Below are 16219 nucleotides of genomic sequence, written 5' to 3'. Positions count from 1 at the left end.
AGGGTAATAGAAGGAATGACAGGAATAGAGGTAACGCCGATGACGGACAATAATGATGGACGATAATGATAGATGAGGATGATAATAGATAAGGATGATGGTAGATGAGGATGATGGATGAGAACGGGGGAAAGTGGACAAGGGTGATGGACGACGACAAGGGACGACGATGGCGGACGACAGCAACAACGCCAACGACGGCAATCAGGACGACGATAACGAATTGTTTGGGCATAGACAATGAAGCTACTCTAGGATCAACTCGCAGTCTAACAGGTCCTAAACACTTTTCCCTTGATAAGACTCATCAACCGTTAAGCATTGCTTCGTCACACATGTTCCCGAAATACCCACTTCACTGGCCGTTCTGACCGTTCTGACCGTTCTCGCCGTTGCTCTTGCCAGAAACAACCGGGATGTCCTTCTTCTGCGTAAAGTGACGCGGCAGACGGTTCTCTCCCTCCCTGTAGGGCTTGCCGGCCTCCTCTCTGGCCATGTCGTTGACCCATTTCTCGCCGCCGCGCAGGCCGGGCTTAACACCGACCTCGGCCCACTTCGCAGCCAGGTAGAACCAACCCAAGGCATTGCCGACCGTGCCAACCTCGTCGCTGACACCGTTTTCGGCTTCGTAGCTCATCTTTCTGTGAAGCTCATCGTCCGTGAAGAGGTCCACGAGGTGGCCGGCGACTGCCTTGTAGTCGCCAGGCTCGACCAAGTAGCCGTTGACCTTGTCCTTGACCTGCAGGGGAATGCCGCCAGCCAGAGTCGCAATGACGGGACGGCCCGCGTGCAGGGCCTCCGAGACCTTGACCTCGAAGCCTTCGCGGGTGGACAGCTGGAGAACAACGTGGGCATTAGCAAGAACTGTGTTGATCAGCTGGTCATTGGGTTCAAGGCGCATGATGCTGCAGTCCTTGATGAGATGAGGGTAGTGCTTCTCGAGCTGAGCCATGGTCTGGTCGTAGATCAAGCTGGCATCAGGGTCATCAACTGAACCGTTGCCGCAGACAACGAGTTGAGGGATGTCAGTGACGCCCTTCTGCTCCATGATACGACGGAACTCGGCATAAGAGTCAATAACAGTAGGAATACCCTTGGACGGGTCGAAGCGGGCAACCTGAACGATGTACTTGCGAGCAGGCCACTCAAGCTCTGTCATGCGCTGGTTGCGGCAGGCATTGTTGTAGATGTGGCCGTAGTAGCCAGTATCCCATTTATTGAGAGGCTTGTTCAGACCATCAAGCCAGTCAGTGGTGGCTGGGAAGTAGACAACCTTCTCCCGCGGTACGTTGTGCGGGACAAAGATGGGAATCGGATGGCTGATGAACATATCGGCATACTGGATGTTGCTCCACAAGAAGTTCCATATGTCCTCCTGAGGAGAGCCGGCCTTGGAAGTCAGGTCGCTGCGGATCTGGATGTGAGATCGGTAGAGAACGGGTCGGTCTGGGGTAATCTTCTTGATGAGAGGAATCAAGCCGGGCATTTGCGGGTCATCAATCTGTTCGAGAACACCAATCAGTCAAGGTTCAGACCCGAAGCTTCAGTGCACTGTCAAGTCGTGGGGCAAACCCGAACGCAAAGCTCCTGTGGGGATGATCCCACTTCCAATGCACCATGGAGGGGTAGCTCAGGGAGTGGGGGCATGGAATTGGAGATGGGCGCGGGGGAGGGGATGAATTGGAGAACTCACCATGACAACGTCGGCACCGCCCTCTTCAGGAGGACGCAGGGGACCGCCCTCAGAAAGCCAGTAGCGGTTGGCATTGTCCGTGATCCAGTCAATAATGGACTGCTTCTCTTCGTCCGAGATGCGCTGATCAGGATGGCTGACACCTTGGAGGATGTTGTGGATGTTCTTGGTGACCCTGAATACGCCGGGCCTCGGCTTGGGGACTGGGTATGATGTCAGTTTCATACGATTTTTGACAGCTCAACGGACTTGTCTCAAGACGGAAAAAACATACCATACCAAGTCAGGTCAACGCCAATGAGACGCGCAAACCGAACGAGGGCGTGCCGCATCAAGGCCACGCCACCTCCCTGGGGAGTGCTGCTGAAGAAGGCAACCTTGATCTTGTTCTCGCGAAGCTTCTTGGCATAGTGCATGGTGGCATCCCAGGTTGCCGGCCCGCACGTGTCCTTGTGGTTCTGGATGGTGTTGAGCTGGACGCGGAAGCCCGCGTCAGTCTGGACGATGCCCCGGAAGCCGACCTGGAGAAGAGGGACGAGAGAGGGGCCAAAGTTCCTGGGGGCGGGCTGTCAGTGACGGGATCCACTGGATGTGCGACCGGGGTAGATGCATGATGGGCGACTTACATGATGCACTTGCGGGCCATGGAATCAGCCTGCTCATCGACTCGCTTGATGTCCCAGAAACTCTGCTCCTTGTGTTCGTCGTCGGGACGGAGGACAACGGGGACAATGTCGAGGTCGAGCCAAAGACGGGAGCACAGGGTAGGGCTCATGTACTTCAGAGTGGTGGGGAGACCTGCACCGATGAATTTGGAGAAGTTCTCGTGCTCATAGCCCTCGAGGGTGTTGATCACGTAGTCGGCAATGGCGTCGTTGCCCGTCTGTGTCTGGTCGTCGAGGTTGATGTGCTTGACGGTGAAGTCAATGAGGTAGACAGTATCGTGGATGGCAAGAGCAACGACGGCCGTGTGAGAGTCGGAGAAGACGGCCGAGATACCACAGTAGAGGGTCTAGATCTGTCAGTGACATATGATGAGGTTGATTCTTGGATTATTACCGTCAAAGCTGGGCCAAAGGCATTGCCCTGCTCGTGCATGGTGCTCATCTGCCTCTTGCGGTGGGCCGAGGTGCCCAGCGAGAACTGGCGACCCGGCTGCTTGTGGTCGGTTGGCATGATGGCGACGGTTGCTGTGTGTATTCAAATGAGGCCAATTGAAGTGGTGAAAAGAAGGAAATATCAGCAGTGGCGTCTATGAAAGCCGTTCGTAGAGCTGATAGCAGTGGTGAAGAGGTGAATATCAGCAGAGACGAGGAGAAAGCTGGGTTTTGTGTTCGAAATGGGCTGCCAAGTCAAGGACGACGGGACCAAGGACGACAGGGGAAGAGGAGACAGGGGAGAAGGAAGACGATTACGGACGCCGGTGTGAGGTCAGGAACATGCGAGGCCGCAGATGCGAGGCAGCAGAGGAGGTGAGTGGCTGGCTGCCTCAGGAAGTGACGATGCGTGGTCAGGTAGGGACGGGAAACCACCATGAGTCGATCCTGCCGTGTCTACGCCGCCGGAACAGAACCATAGCGGAAGGAAGTACCAGGCCAGGAAATGATTATAGGGGAGGAGCTCCTTGCCCGGCCGGTGATGTAGCTACTGCCGGGCAAGATACGTACCGGGGTAGCGCCACGGACGGGTACCGGTAAAAGAGGGGCCGGCCGTGAACGGCGGGGTGACATAAAAACCCCCACCTCAGCTTTTACAACTGAACATCGGGCAAGGTCACAGTGAGGTCAGACTACTTCCTACCAACGATCCTTGGTCAATTCCTTGAGCTGGAAATGACACGAAAAAGACTAGAGCAATGAGGGAAAGTCCATCCATCCTGCAATCATGCCGTTGAGCTCTACGCCGGAAGCCACGGTTGCACAGCATGGTCCCTGGCCTAACGGTTCCCCAAACCACAGCCGTTAGTGTCTTGCCGTTTGTGGCTGCTCAAAATGCATCGCTCAGATACCCAGCTCCTTCCAGACGTGCCAGGCTAAACATGGTTTTGAAGGTAAGAAGTCCCATTGGGGAACTTCAACCCGTTTCTCCGCCGTTCTCAGCTCTACTGTGAGACATCCTGCCTCCCCCCTCTCTTCCCCTCCATTAGATGCGTCGGTGTCACCACCTGCAACGGCCCCGCCAGCTTGCCTTAGTGTCCCGCCACAGCGTTGCGTACCGTTCACTGTGCATCTGGGTGTTTTCCATTCTGCCTCATGCCAAATTCTTCTCCATCCGTCGTGAGCATGAACTCCAGCCACGAACATCTCGAAAATTCCCAAGCATCATGTCCTACCAAGCGAGCATACTCAATTCCAAATCTCCCCGCTTGTCTCACGACCCTGTATTCAACATGCGGTGTATCGGATACGCAACCTTACATCCGACGCACCCTGCCGGACTCGTTCCCCCAATGGCTTTGCTATCCTAATATTGTCACCATGCCCGTCGAAGCACCACGCTTGCTTTCTTTCAACATAAGTGACCTCGGTCACCCACAATGGAATTGTCGGTGAGCACGCAGTCTCTTCTGGATGCAATGCTACTCGATCCTTACAGCCGCGGGGGATGGTGGAAACGTCCTGGAAGCAGTCCCTACTGGCCCGTCTTTCATTGTCCACCCTCCATCTCGAGGATGCGACTCCATGAGAACCAGGCGGTCGGTGACTACTGCTCGGGTCCTTCACACCCATCTCAATCTGTGCCATGCTCAATCTTACCTGGACGGCGCAATGCGGCTGCCGGCAGCCCTCTCGAGCCCACCATCTCTTATCCAGACCAGATTGATGACCAGCACACGAGTATGTCAGGGCATGCGTGGCGGCACCGGCATCGGATGCTCCTCGAGCATACGATATCGCAAAATACGACGAGCAGTATCATCACTCCGGCCCCACGCCTGATCTGCAGGTCGTCCGAGAGAGCTTCTTCCCGACCGGGCAGGCCAACTATCAGTCAAGACTGTCCCAAGTTCTCTGGACACGCCGAGGTAGAGGATGAATTGACGTGCATGTCATGTTAAGGTCAAACCGGAGCTGTACCCCAGGTCTAGCTTTGGTGCCTAGCCTCGCCAGCATCCATTTTCGTTCAAATCCCTCCGCTACCACACCAGCAGCTCTCGGGCTGCTGTGCAACGTGGTTCTCGGAAGCAGGCACTTCACTGTGGGGGCCTTGGGCTTGCAGGGCCATGCAGGGCAAAACCTTGCTTGCTTCTGTTGGTCGCCCATCAACCTGCAAACATGATTACACGCAAGCTGCTGGGCATCTCGAGTGGCTGATCAACTGACATTAGCCCACTCGCCTAGTTGTATCCCGCCTCTTAAATGAAGGATAGTTTCTCATGCCCACTTCCACCCTCCAGGCTCCTGAGCAGCCTTTTCTCTCCATCCCCAATTCTACCCCAATCTGTGGGTTCGTGCTACGGCTAACAGTGGACTTTGCAGTAAGAACCCCGCCCTAAGATTTGAACACAAACAACCCCCAACCACCGCAATGCTGCTACGATACCTGGTTTTATGAACCACTGCGGCCGTCTTGCGGCGATGAGAGGCCTGATATGAGCATCTGCAATCAGCGATGGGACAATGCCTGACAGAGAATTCGCGAGAGTCGCCCGGAAAACCTCGAGAAGAGGGCCGTTTTGAAAAGAGTATATGCCACTATCAGCGCGGGACCTTTGGTCACAGCATCATACGATGCCCGCGCATCGACGACTGGTCACCTTTCTGCATGACCTTCCCCGGTTTTCTCAGATCATTTCGTACAACCGTATAATTCTTGGCTTCGCTCATCGGCTCTTACTTCTGCAGTCCCATTGGCTCGTTAGGATACTGGCGTTGTCCAAATCGTCTCGCCGCAGTGTGGCGCATGCTGGTTGAAATGTAACGATGCGTCGTCTGTGGGATTGAGTTTTCGGTGTTTACGAACATAGATGGTCTCTCAGTCAGGACAACGCAGCCCGCACCTTTCCATCTCACTCGGAAGAACAATGAGGCGCCACATTGATGCCTTGCACCGTGATGGAGTAGGAGCCACAAGAAAAGAATAGAAGAAGAAAAAACGAAAATCCAGTGCTCTCATACATGAAAAGTTTATCTTCTGGCTGAACTTAGTCGAGGAACAGGTATATGAGGCGGATACAACCCAAGACCATCGACCAGACCTCGGAACTCACCTTCGTCTACCGCCAAATCGTTCCTCGAGACAACCGACGTCCTCAACTTTCACACGCATTTATCAAAGTCGGCATGATGAGTTCGCTCCAATATGCCGTCATTCCAGACGGCAACCAGCGACCAGGTTTCGCTCCTGCACGCAAGACCCTTTTCACGCCCTTGCCTTCGGAAGTTCTTTTCGAAATGATCGATGCAATATTCAAATGCAACGGTCCCCTCTCCTGGAAGGATATCCTAGCATTCGTGACGTCGACACCGGAGATACAGCTCGTCTTTCGCGAATACCGAACTATGTTCCTCCGCCGTCATCTCTCGGGAACACCCAAAAACCTCGGTAGTCCGTCCGACTTCGTCGCGCGCTATACAGATGGACGCAACACATCTCAATACTCCGAGGATCACGGGAGATGGTTTTGGAACATTTGCAAACCGTTGTCCCAAGTTTATACTCTTCTTGATCTCCCAGGAGATATCAAAACGCGCCTGGGATTGGAAGATTGGCACTGCAGTCCCAGGAACAAAGACGACTTTGTCGCGTTATTTTGCGCTACGCCCTCGTGGGACCCGAAGGCGCTCACAGACTACGACCACCACGCCGCCTTGTGGCGAAAACGTCCAGCCCCCTCCAGCAAGAATGCCGACGAAATTCCGTTTCTCAGGAGACTCACACTACCAGAGCTCGAAGCACTGGAGGATATTTGGCACTGGCTTGGGTTCTCCTACGTCCGCATCATAGTAGATGAGGGCTTACACCATTTAGCAAGAGGCCAGGATGGAACCTATCTCGCTAGAGGTGGAAACTTTCATTTTGTCACTCACTGGCTATGTGAGCGGGGACTAGAACTTTTGTGCAGGGTCATCGGCGCCTCGCCTAAGGGCCGGAGGGAGGTTTTGCGAGACGCCATAAATGTGGCCTACCAGACGAAGTACGACTTGGGCTACCCATTCTATCGAAACTTCGTTTTGAACGAAGGAATATGGTTAGAGATATTTCATCGAATGCGTTTTACGGCAGGTGCAGACGCTGAGGAAGAGTTGATGAAACACAAAAGATACCTTCAGCTTTGGCATCGGCAATGGGGCGCTGCTTGCGAGCCGGGCGAGCTGCGCCGTCATCTGACTATCGCTCAGTCGCAAATGTTGCTTGTAAACCATGGTGTAAGTGCAGACGAGCTGAGTGATGCTGAGCTGAGTGCGTTCCTGCTCAACCCGGCTCCGGTTGCGGCTAGGAGACAAAGGTCCATTGCCACTTATGCCAGTCATAACGCGACAGCGGGAGAAGAGTCCTGAATACATCTAATATGTTACCGACCATTACTTCCATGGGTAGGAGAACATCTCTACCCAGGCGCTGTACCATCGATAGTGTGCCTCTCTTGTCTGTAGTCCTTCTTTTCAGGCTGCCTTATCCTCTCTATCCCGCCTACACTTAATATGCCACGGCAGGAGGCGTGAGATCTCACGGCTATCTTAGTTGCCGCCGGCGGCCCGGATCCCGGATCCGACACGGACGGCCCCACTTGTGCGGAGCTGCTGCTGTGCCCTAGGCGCCGAAGCAACCGGACTTGTTCGGATTGTATGGTATCTAAATCAATGAGAGCAGAATAAATTACACTTCACGGGTTCTGGAGATTGCATCGAGGTCGTTTTACAATATCCATGGAGAAGCGGTCTCAAGCACCGCTTGATCACCCATGGTGGTCGAATGCTTGGGTGACAGAAGTGACAGAACGTTTGGCCATTGAATTATCTATGTAGCCGAGCATTTGAGAGTGAGCTTCATGATCAAGTACGGCAAGTGAACCGATTCAATTGCAGAGACAGCCTGCATCTCGATTTCTCAGCAGTGCGTCTGACCTCGCTACAGATGCCGGGTTGGGTCTCCTGCAGCGGGATCGCAGCATCCGATGCCTGGGATGCCGACCCAATACTCACTACCGTCTTCTCCGGCCCAGTTCCATCTTCATCGCTCACAATTTTCATTTAACAAATTTCTAGCCATTGACCGCAGCATTCGACTGAATCTCACAGCGGCAGTCTCGTACCTAACCCATGCATTCAGATGTACCTGACGGCTTACAGTCGCATCTCACCCAAGCACCCAAGTCAACACCAAGAGCGCCCGGGCGTCATCCCATGCTACCTCGACACCCCTGCGACAGCCAGGGTCCCGTCCCATCTACCGCGGGTGGACAATGAAATACCGACGCCTTCCCACTTCCCACATCACCGACGTCAACCGGCTTCACACCGCCGCGATTCTCATCTCCGTCACCCGCCACGGCCTGCACAACCATTCCATTCATGCCAACGCGCAAGCGCTCGCCTTCACAATGGCGGCGCATCAGCACACCGCACCCGCCCCCGCGTCCCCCGCACCCTCAAACTCAACCCATCAAGCCCCCATAACCTTCGACGATGAGACGATCGACGCATTCGAGATGGACGCCGACGACGGTTACGCCTCCGCCTCGCCAGCGCCGTCCCTCCACGCCGGGACGATGTCGCTGTCGCCGTCCGTTCGCGACTACGCTTTTGAAAATAACCGGCGCTATCACCGATACCGCGAGGGGCGGTACCATTTTCCGAATGACGATAGTGAGCAGCAGAGGGAGTTTATGAAGCATCTGGTGATGGCGCACATGATGAGCGGCAAGTTGCATGAGGCGCCTGTAAGGAATCCGCAGAAGGTGTTGGATGTTGGGACCGGGACAGGGGTCTGGGCTATCGATGGTGCGTGGTGTCGTTTCCCTTGCTTTAGGCATGAAGTGAAGAGCTGAGTGAGTAGGCGAGCTGACAATGAGCAGTGGGCGACGAGTACCCCGAAGCAGCAGTTACAGGCATCGATCTGTCGCCGATATGGCCAGACTGGGTCCCCCCGAATGTCAAATTTGTAGTAGACGACGCCGAGGCAGAGTGGTTCCACGAGCCCGACAGTTTCGACTTCATCCGGCTGGGAAACATGGCGCCTTCAATACAAGAGTGGCCGAAGCTCCTCGAGTCAGCGTACAAGTAATCGTCTCCCCCGTCTCACTCACCACACACGCGGGTTCGTCAGCTGACGTACGCTATAGAACGCTCAAACCGGGAGGCTGGATCGAGCTCCAAGAAATGCGCTGGGTCTACGGCTGCGACGACGGGACCATGCCGGATGACTTTGCGCCTATGAAGATGGTGGATCTCATCAGCCAGGGCCTGGCGCGGTTCGGGGTTGACATGCACGCCGCGGAACGCAACCCGGCGCGTCTTGCGGCTGCGGGGTTCACTAATATCAGACACCAGATGCGTAAGGTGCCTGTAGGCGGGTGGACGAGGAGCAAGTCCTTGAGAACGGTGGGATTGTATAATCTGAGCGTTATCTACGACGGGCTGCATGCTGTGACCATTGGGCCTCTGACGAGGGGGCTAGGGTGGACGGCGGATGAGGTTGAGAAATTGCTGGGGAGGGTAAGGACGGAATTGGTCGATCCGGGGGTTCATTCTTATGTGTATTTTCACGCGCTTAGTGGACAAAAACCATTATCATGACGGGTTGCTGTGGGAGTGCGACTGGTGTTGGAACGGCATGCGAGCGGTATTCGGGCTTCCCTGGTCATCAACTAAATAATACGGAGTATGGTAAGTACTGCGAGCTGAGGGTAGGGTAAGGATATGTTCCCCATTTTCATAATTCCAAAGTTGAATGAGAGAAACTTAAAGCTATTGATATTTGGACTTCCTAGGTAACTTTAGACTTTTGCTACGTTGCCAGATACCACTAGCTATGTAGGCAGTTAGTGATAAAAGGTCACAAGTAGCAGCACACATAAGTATACCTAGTAGGGAAGCTAAAATAACAATAATAATCCTAATAGAGCAAAATGTTGATAAAGATAAGAACAACGACAAGAAAATATATAACAACAGGTAGACAAAAAGTGATAACGAGGATACGAACAACAGACGACGACGGATGATGATGATAAAGGATAACGACGGACGACGATAATGAAGGACGACGACGGAAGACAACGACGGAAGACAACGACGGAAGACAACGACGGAAGACAACGACGGAAGACGACGATGGACGACGACAACGGACGACAATAACAACAGCAATAAGGATAACAAAGATAGCAACAGTAACAAAGGAAATCATTTTTTTAGTTAGGCTGTTAGTATTCTAACTCGCCTGCCCTGTTAGCTAGAAGTATCTGCCTAGATAGTAAACCTCTAACTATATAATTATTAGGAGCTCTTTTCTCTAGTCTTTCCTATGCGAATAGACCTCTAGAATTCGTCTTCGCCAGTCTGGCTGGCAACACTTCCTAAGCCAAGTCTTTCATAAGCTTGAAGTTAGAAATCTTCAGGAGAAATCCCTAGAAAAAGGTACAGACCGAGTGATATCCGTTGATTTGCCTCTGAACGAAGTCCATTCCCAAGATGCAAGACCTTGACAGGGAAGACTTCTGGTATCATGTCGTCGTTAACTTCCCATTATATACGTCCCCTACTCATCGCTGCGGACGTCGTCGCGTACGTCAAACGCCTCCTACTGCCTCGTGCGCCCGTAAATGAGAAGCGCCACAAGGCGTGGTCCGGGTCCAATCTAAACAAGCTGAATCCACGTTCATCTTCGCCATGAAAGCCAGGCATTGCAATGTCCGCTGAAAGAGGCTGATCTGGCCACTTCTTCAATCTCATCTCGGCTGAAAACGCCTTACCCTTCAAGGTGATCCATCGTCTTGGCCCCCCAAGGTCACATCATTGAGAACATCGAGGTTTCCAGACCCCAAAAAGTAAACATTATCCTGCGAAGACCCCTGAGAAAAGCTGGAGATCGGACGATGGTCGTCTAGTATGTACTTGTCCCACGAATGCACTTCAAACCGCCAGGAACCATCTTGAATGGTAATTCTTTGTGGAAGGGAAGAATAGAGTCCCCTATAAATAATTCTAGCGTTCGAGCCTTTCCCAGCTGGAGATGTGTATGATAACCTGTCGGTAATCTTGTATCTGGTTATCTGCATTGCGAGACGGCTAGGCGAATCACAAACAAGGACACACTGTAGTAAAGGACAAACCTCCAACTACACACATGTAATTACACATCATTTGATATTCGAAATCTGATTACTAAGGTTTAGAAGACTAATATGGCTCGGGGCTAAAGAAAGTGGTGCAAAACATCGCAAGTCAGAATTGCAACGATATTTGCAAAATACAGACTAAGACTGTGAAGACTTTAGGTGCAACCGAACATCCAGGGGTAGTAATAGGGCCAAGTCAACGAGGTGTTCTTTTGTCAACCTATCAGAGCTTTTCACAAGATCAACCAGATTCCCATGTCAAATTCAAACCGTACGTCTATGGCATTTCATCGGCAAAGCTTCGACCCCGGCGGCTTCTCTTTCGCCGCTTAATCAGCAGAGGGCAGATGAAGCATTCAAAAGGTTTCACATATGCACAAGTCCACGAAACGAGTCACGGCAGAGCATGACTAATGAGACCCCTATTTTACGACGTCCTGGACCACATCTGCCTCGCACGAGGCAAGTCATACATGCCCGGATGGGGATTGCCGGCTGAGCTTTGGGTCATTTCTTTCAAAAGCACACGGATCTTGCGCATTGGCTTGATAGGAATGACTAGATGAAGGTCAGATGAGGTCGTCTTGCACGAAATTCAGCTGTCTGAGACAGAACTGGCCTATATTTCGCCTTCCAAAAGACTATCATGATGATGGGGAAACGCTGCGTGACGCCTGAGCCTTTCCTAAAGAAACGTTCAAAACACTTGGAGGAAGCAGCGCAGGGCCAGCTTCTCATATCTGCCAATGATGGTTTTGCAACGAAGAACACATGCCTCAGGTTCCAAGTCTCACCTTAGATCGGCAGTCGAGCTGACCGGTGGGAGAATCACGGAGAAGGACTTTTGGCACAAGACAAACCTCAACTGCGCAGGTGTCATAACCAGAAGGACGGGTCGTTCTAGATAAACTCTCCACAGGCCACTGGGTTTGACCTGAACCAAGTTGCCGAGAGCTAAGAGAGAATTCACTATAACTGGGAGTTGCCGTGGGCTTCTCACGTTTTGCCGCATCCTGTCCGAAGGAAATGAGCGAGAATATTGCCGTAAATATCCCACTTCATCCGCCAAGCAACTACCTCGGTTTCGCGACCTCGCACTAGCCCCTATCAACGACTAATCTTGCCTTGCCACGGCAATTTTGTCATAGCTTCCACAGTTTCAGTCTAATCTTTCCGATGGAACATTCTTCGAATTATTCTAGAAGAATTCCAAGACAACGGTGGTGCCATTGGTTCGGCACATGGCACAGTAGCTTTTCACCACGAGGACCGCAAACGGCAGTTCCATCCCGATTCGAAGCTTCTACAGTGGGCATATTTTGGCAACCGGTGAATCAGATTTCACCCTTGATCTGCCCGGGCTGAATCAAGCAACCTCAAAGCTTCGGGAAACATGGCCACGAGTACGCAATATTGCAACCCCGCATTCAATCCCCATCGTCCGGCCGCTCGGAATGACTTTCCCCTCGCGACGAGTCAGAGTCGATACTTCAGACCACAAAAGTCCTCAGTCGGAGTCTGATCCGGCACATGCCAACTCGACCCTCTAGACCGGTCTTTGATCAGCGCAGACCACCCATCCGAAAGAGCTCCTGCAACGGAATGAGTCGCGGACAGGCCACCCACCTACCCAACTGAGATATCAGGCTCGAACGCTCTCTGGGAAAGGGCATCTTCGCAGACTAGACCTTGGGGTCCTGACTTGTGGTACGCAAAATTCGCTTCTTAGACCACGCCGAAGTAATCTTCCATCTGCGCCTGAAACCCATGGCTACGGTGCTACTTCCCGATCTCAGAACCCATCATTGCCATGACAATAGCCGATCTCCATCATCCCTTGTCATCTCTACAGATCCTGTCTTCCAACGCGGACCCCTCCAGGCGAAGTACCCTGCCACGATCCGGGCGTCGACGACGGGCGTCGCCCCCGCTCAGAAAGCTTGTCCCGAAGCCGGCCGCATCCCCCGTGATTAGCGTTTTAAGTTGTCTTTAAGGTTTGTTATCACTAGCTGACCTCTTACTGGCTGCTCGCTCATATTTTCCAGCCCAGGGCCTACTTGATGCGTTCTTCCAACTAGCTCCAAGCCGTCTAAATAAGTGTGATGCCCACACCTCCGCGCTGCTCTCGTCAAGATGTCTACAACTCGACTCCGACCGAGACGCTCAATTTCTCGACAGTACCTGGTGGCTCGACAGCAAAATTCCAACTGATTCACATTCGCTTTTGCTAGCATGCCTTGCTCCGTCAATCCTCCTGAATCCCGACGAGTTCTAGTCACGCCGATACCCGATGCGCAATGTCTAGTCAAGTGGGGGCGGCCCCCCCGCCGGAAGGCGTAGTGCCCAACTTTGAAAACCCAACGGATGTCTTGCACACCATCAATCTCGTTTCACAGATCCTGTCTATCGTATCTGTCAGCATTTTCATGATGATCCGCTGCTATGTGAAATGGGCTATGACGCCGCCTTTTCACATCGATGACTGTAAGCATACTTTGAGCTCTCCCGAGTTGTAGCCGGCGCTGAGTTAGTCCAGGGATGGCCCTTGTGGCGTGGGTATGAAGCTCACTACCAAGCATGTCTGGAGACATATTTCTCATCATGAATAGGTCCTGTCTATTGCCTACAGTACCACAGCTCTCGTGAGTGAGTTTTCACTGCAGGGCAACATCAGATGTCTTACTGACAAGACGGTAGTGCAACACTATGGTGGAGGCTATCACGTTTACGAAATCTCTAAGGAGAGTCTTGTTGGGTTCAAGAAGGTAACTATCGCCAAAATACCTTTCAGGTACTATTAACTGAACTCCTCTCTGGGGCTGTACGCCGATACCCTCGTATACGGGCCAAACTCCTTTTTCACCAAGCTCACCCTACTTCTCATCGTGATCAGGGTCTTCGGAACCTACAAAAAGACTGTAATAGCCACCTACGCCGTCATCATATTCATGGTCGGGTACTATGCGCCTGTTCTTGTCATAAAGACACTGATCTGCCGACCCATCGCCGGCTTCTGGGATCCGGACTTACCGGCGGACTGCTTCAACCAGCGTGCCGTATTTGTCGCCGACACAGCCGTCAGCGCCGTAACCGACCTCGCAGTTTTGACTATCCCGATACCCGTAGCCGTGACACTCAGAATGTCCTGGTCGAAGAGGCTCAAGGTGCTCGCCATGCTTAGCGCGGGAGGGATAGCCACAGCCGCGAGCATTGTTCGCATGATTCTCGTGGTACAGCTGCAGAAGTCGAACGATGAGCCGGTAGATTTCATCCGTTTCAACCTTCTTGGGTCAGTCACCATTAATCATGGCTCGAATTCCTCTGGATATCTAGGCTGACCGTAAAATCAGAACGGCCGAAGTGAGCATCGGCATGATATGCGCGTGCCTCCCAGCTGTCAACATTTTGATAATGCGCCGACACCACTTCACACCGAACTCGAGTCGCGCAACAAGAAGCTTCTTTGCACCCATTGAGTTGAAGTTTTTGAAAGGAAGCAAGCTTCAAACGCAGCACCTAACAGGGGTTTTGAGAACAAGTGAGCTGGGCATGGAGTCTTTGTCGGTGAACCCCTCGGAGCAGGTTTCACAGGGAACACAGATAATGCATGAGCCGAGAGACTTCATTTTTCCATTTGAAAGGTTGAGCCGGATTGGGTCGGTACCACTGCGAAACCCAGAATCGGGGAGACCTGATAGCTGGTACACCAAGGTTACTTCGCCGACGTTTTCGGGTCCTTCATCACCGGAATGGGCTCGGAAGGGTGCTGATGAGAGTATACGGCAATTAGAGTCCGGTGACAGACGGGATACTTAGCATAGCATTATGATAATGGACGACGAGCTTAATGAGATACCCTAATTGATAACAGCGCAGGTTCTGGTCGAGTTGATATAGGAAACATTTCAGGATCTAAAAAAGAATGGCAACGTCGCCTCAACCCCAAGCTAAGCCGTTGCAAGCAAATCACTGTAGACTGCTCGCTCCAGCTCATCGAACAACCTGACGAAGGTTGGATCACCGAACGGCATGAGTTGTACGACCAGTACTGCTGCAATACCCGACTCCCTGTCCATCCACCAATGGCTATTGCACATGCCGCTCCATGCCATGCTGCCTTTCTTGCGCTTCCCTTCGGCATCTTCCATGTTGATGAATCCACTGAGGCCGTAGTTGAGCTTGAGTTCAGGGTCAAACTCAACCGCTGTCAACGACTTGTTCGCAAATTCCCGTGAATCTCGCGCAATTTTCTCGTTGAGCTGCGGACGGAACATCTCATCTACCGTCTCCTTCTTCACAATCTGGTTTGTCAACAGCGCGTGGAGGAACTTGCTGTAGTCCTGAGCAGTGGTCAGGAGACCCGCGCCGCCGCTCTCGACCGGGTGTTCCTTGGCAAACATCTGCGGACCGGGGGCGATACTGGATCCATCCTCGCCTCGGTAGGACCATGTGGCGGTCCGGTCGGCGGTGTGGGGCAACTTCTCCGGCCAGAAGCCCGTGTCTTTCATGCCGAGAGGGTCGAATATGTTCTCCGACATATACTCGCCGAGCGTTTTGCCGGTAATTTTCTCCAACGCTTGACCAGCCCAGTCAATCGCCGTTCCGTAGCAAAAGCTTTCGCCAGGTTTGAAAAGTACAGGCGTATGGAAGCCATCCAGGCTCCAGTCCAGATTTGTCGCCTTGCGGCCCACAGCGTTGTGCCATCTCATCAGGTCTGGCTCGATAACGTCGTAGCTCAACCCAACGGTATGAGTGAGGAGCATTCTGACACCTGTGTTAAGTTATCATGCAAGATGTAGGAAGAGATGCTGCTGAATACCTCAGGGTGATTGGTACTTCGTGATCTTCGAGGATAGGCTTCTCATCTTCGGTGAAGCCTCTCAAGATGGGCATTTGTCCCAATCGCGGAACGAGTTCCCTCATGTCGACGTCGAGATCCACTAAGCCACGTTCCACGAGCTGCATAATGCTAGTAGCGGTGATAATCTTCGTCAAAGACGCTACATGGGTAAATGTATCGACGCTCCATGGGCGAGACCCAGGGGCAGGGTCGATACGACCCGCTGAACCATTGTAAAGGACGCCTAGGCTTTGGGTCAGGAACGGCATGTGAATTAAAGGTAGGCGAAATGAATACCATCTTTGTTGACGACGATAAATGCGGCACCAGGAACCTTTCCGGCTGCATCTTGATCGGGAGCGGGCGTGCTGCTCGCAAGGATTGCGTCGAGAGAGGCGGCCAT

General features: G+C 52.7%; 5 protein-coding genes across 5 annotated transcripts; 3 read left to right on the top strand and 2 right to left on the bottom strand.

Annotated features, from left to right (window-relative positions):
- Nucleotides 1-355: 355 nt before the first annotated feature.
- TREPH (Trehalose phosphorylase) lies at nucleotides 356-2869 on the bottom strand (the record flags this gene model as incomplete). The annotated part of the gene is made up of 5 exons (XM_036645858.1): nucleotides 356-1501; nucleotides 1694-1896; nucleotides 1968-2248; nucleotides 2320-2705; nucleotides 2753-2869. The coding sequence occupies 5 exons, from the start codon at nucleotides 2867-2869 to the stop codon at nucleotides 356-358; spliced, it is 2133 nt and encodes a 710-aa protein (XP_036487961.1).
- A 2987-nt stretch (nucleotides 2870-5856) lies between these two features.
- On the top strand, nucleotides 5857-7194 carry CGCS363_v014008 (uncharacterized protein; the record flags this gene model as incomplete). Its single annotated transcript, XM_036645857.1, has 1 exon — nucleotides 5857-7194. The coding sequence occupies one exon, from the start codon at nucleotides 5857-5859 to the stop codon at nucleotides 7192-7194; it is 1338 nt and encodes a 445-aa protein (XP_036487962.1).
- Nucleotides 7195-8099: 905 nt separating this feature from the next.
- Nucleotides 8100-9313, top strand: CGCS363_v014007 (Secondary metabolism regulator LAE1; the record flags this gene model as incomplete). The annotated part of the gene is made up of 4 exons (XM_036645856.1): nucleotides 8100-8637; nucleotides 8712-8916; nucleotides 8979-9190; nucleotides 9306-9313. The coding sequence occupies 4 exons, from the start codon at nucleotides 8100-8102 to the stop codon at nucleotides 9311-9313; spliced, it is 963 nt and encodes a 320-aa protein (XP_036487965.1).
- Nucleotides 9314-13273: 3960 nt separating this feature from the next.
- On the top strand, nucleotides 13274-14518 carry CGCS363_v014006 (uncharacterized protein; the record flags this gene model as incomplete). Its single annotated transcript, XM_036645855.1, has 7 exons — nucleotides 13274-13460; nucleotides 13513-13532; nucleotides 13586-13622; nucleotides 13674-13741; nucleotides 13844-14265; nucleotides 14327-14336; nucleotides 14516-14518. The coding sequence occupies 7 exons, from the start codon at nucleotides 13274-13276 to the stop codon at nucleotides 14516-14518; spliced, it is 747 nt and encodes a 248-aa protein (XP_036487966.1).
- Nucleotides 14519-14923: 405 nt separating this feature from the next.
- On the bottom strand, nucleotides 14924-16219 carry mlcH-0 (Acyltransferase mlcH; the record flags this gene model as incomplete). Its single annotated transcript, XM_036645854.1, has 3 exons — nucleotides 14924-15740; nucleotides 15796-16060; nucleotides 16114-16219. The coding sequence occupies 3 exons, from the start codon at nucleotides 16217-16219 to the stop codon at nucleotides 14924-14926; spliced, it is 1188 nt and encodes a 395-aa protein (XP_036487967.1).

Source organism: Colletotrichum siamense, assembly GCF_013390195.1.
Source record: "Colletotrichum siamense strain Cg363 chromosome Unknown KSG_Cg363_contig10, whole genome shotgun sequence".
Taxonomy (NCBI): Eukaryota; Fungi; Ascomycota; class Sordariomycetes; order Glomerellales; family Glomerellaceae; genus Colletotrichum; species Colletotrichum siamense.
The sequence above is the reverse complement of the archived record's forward strand: the minus strand, read 5'-3'. Positions and strand labels throughout refer to the sequence as shown.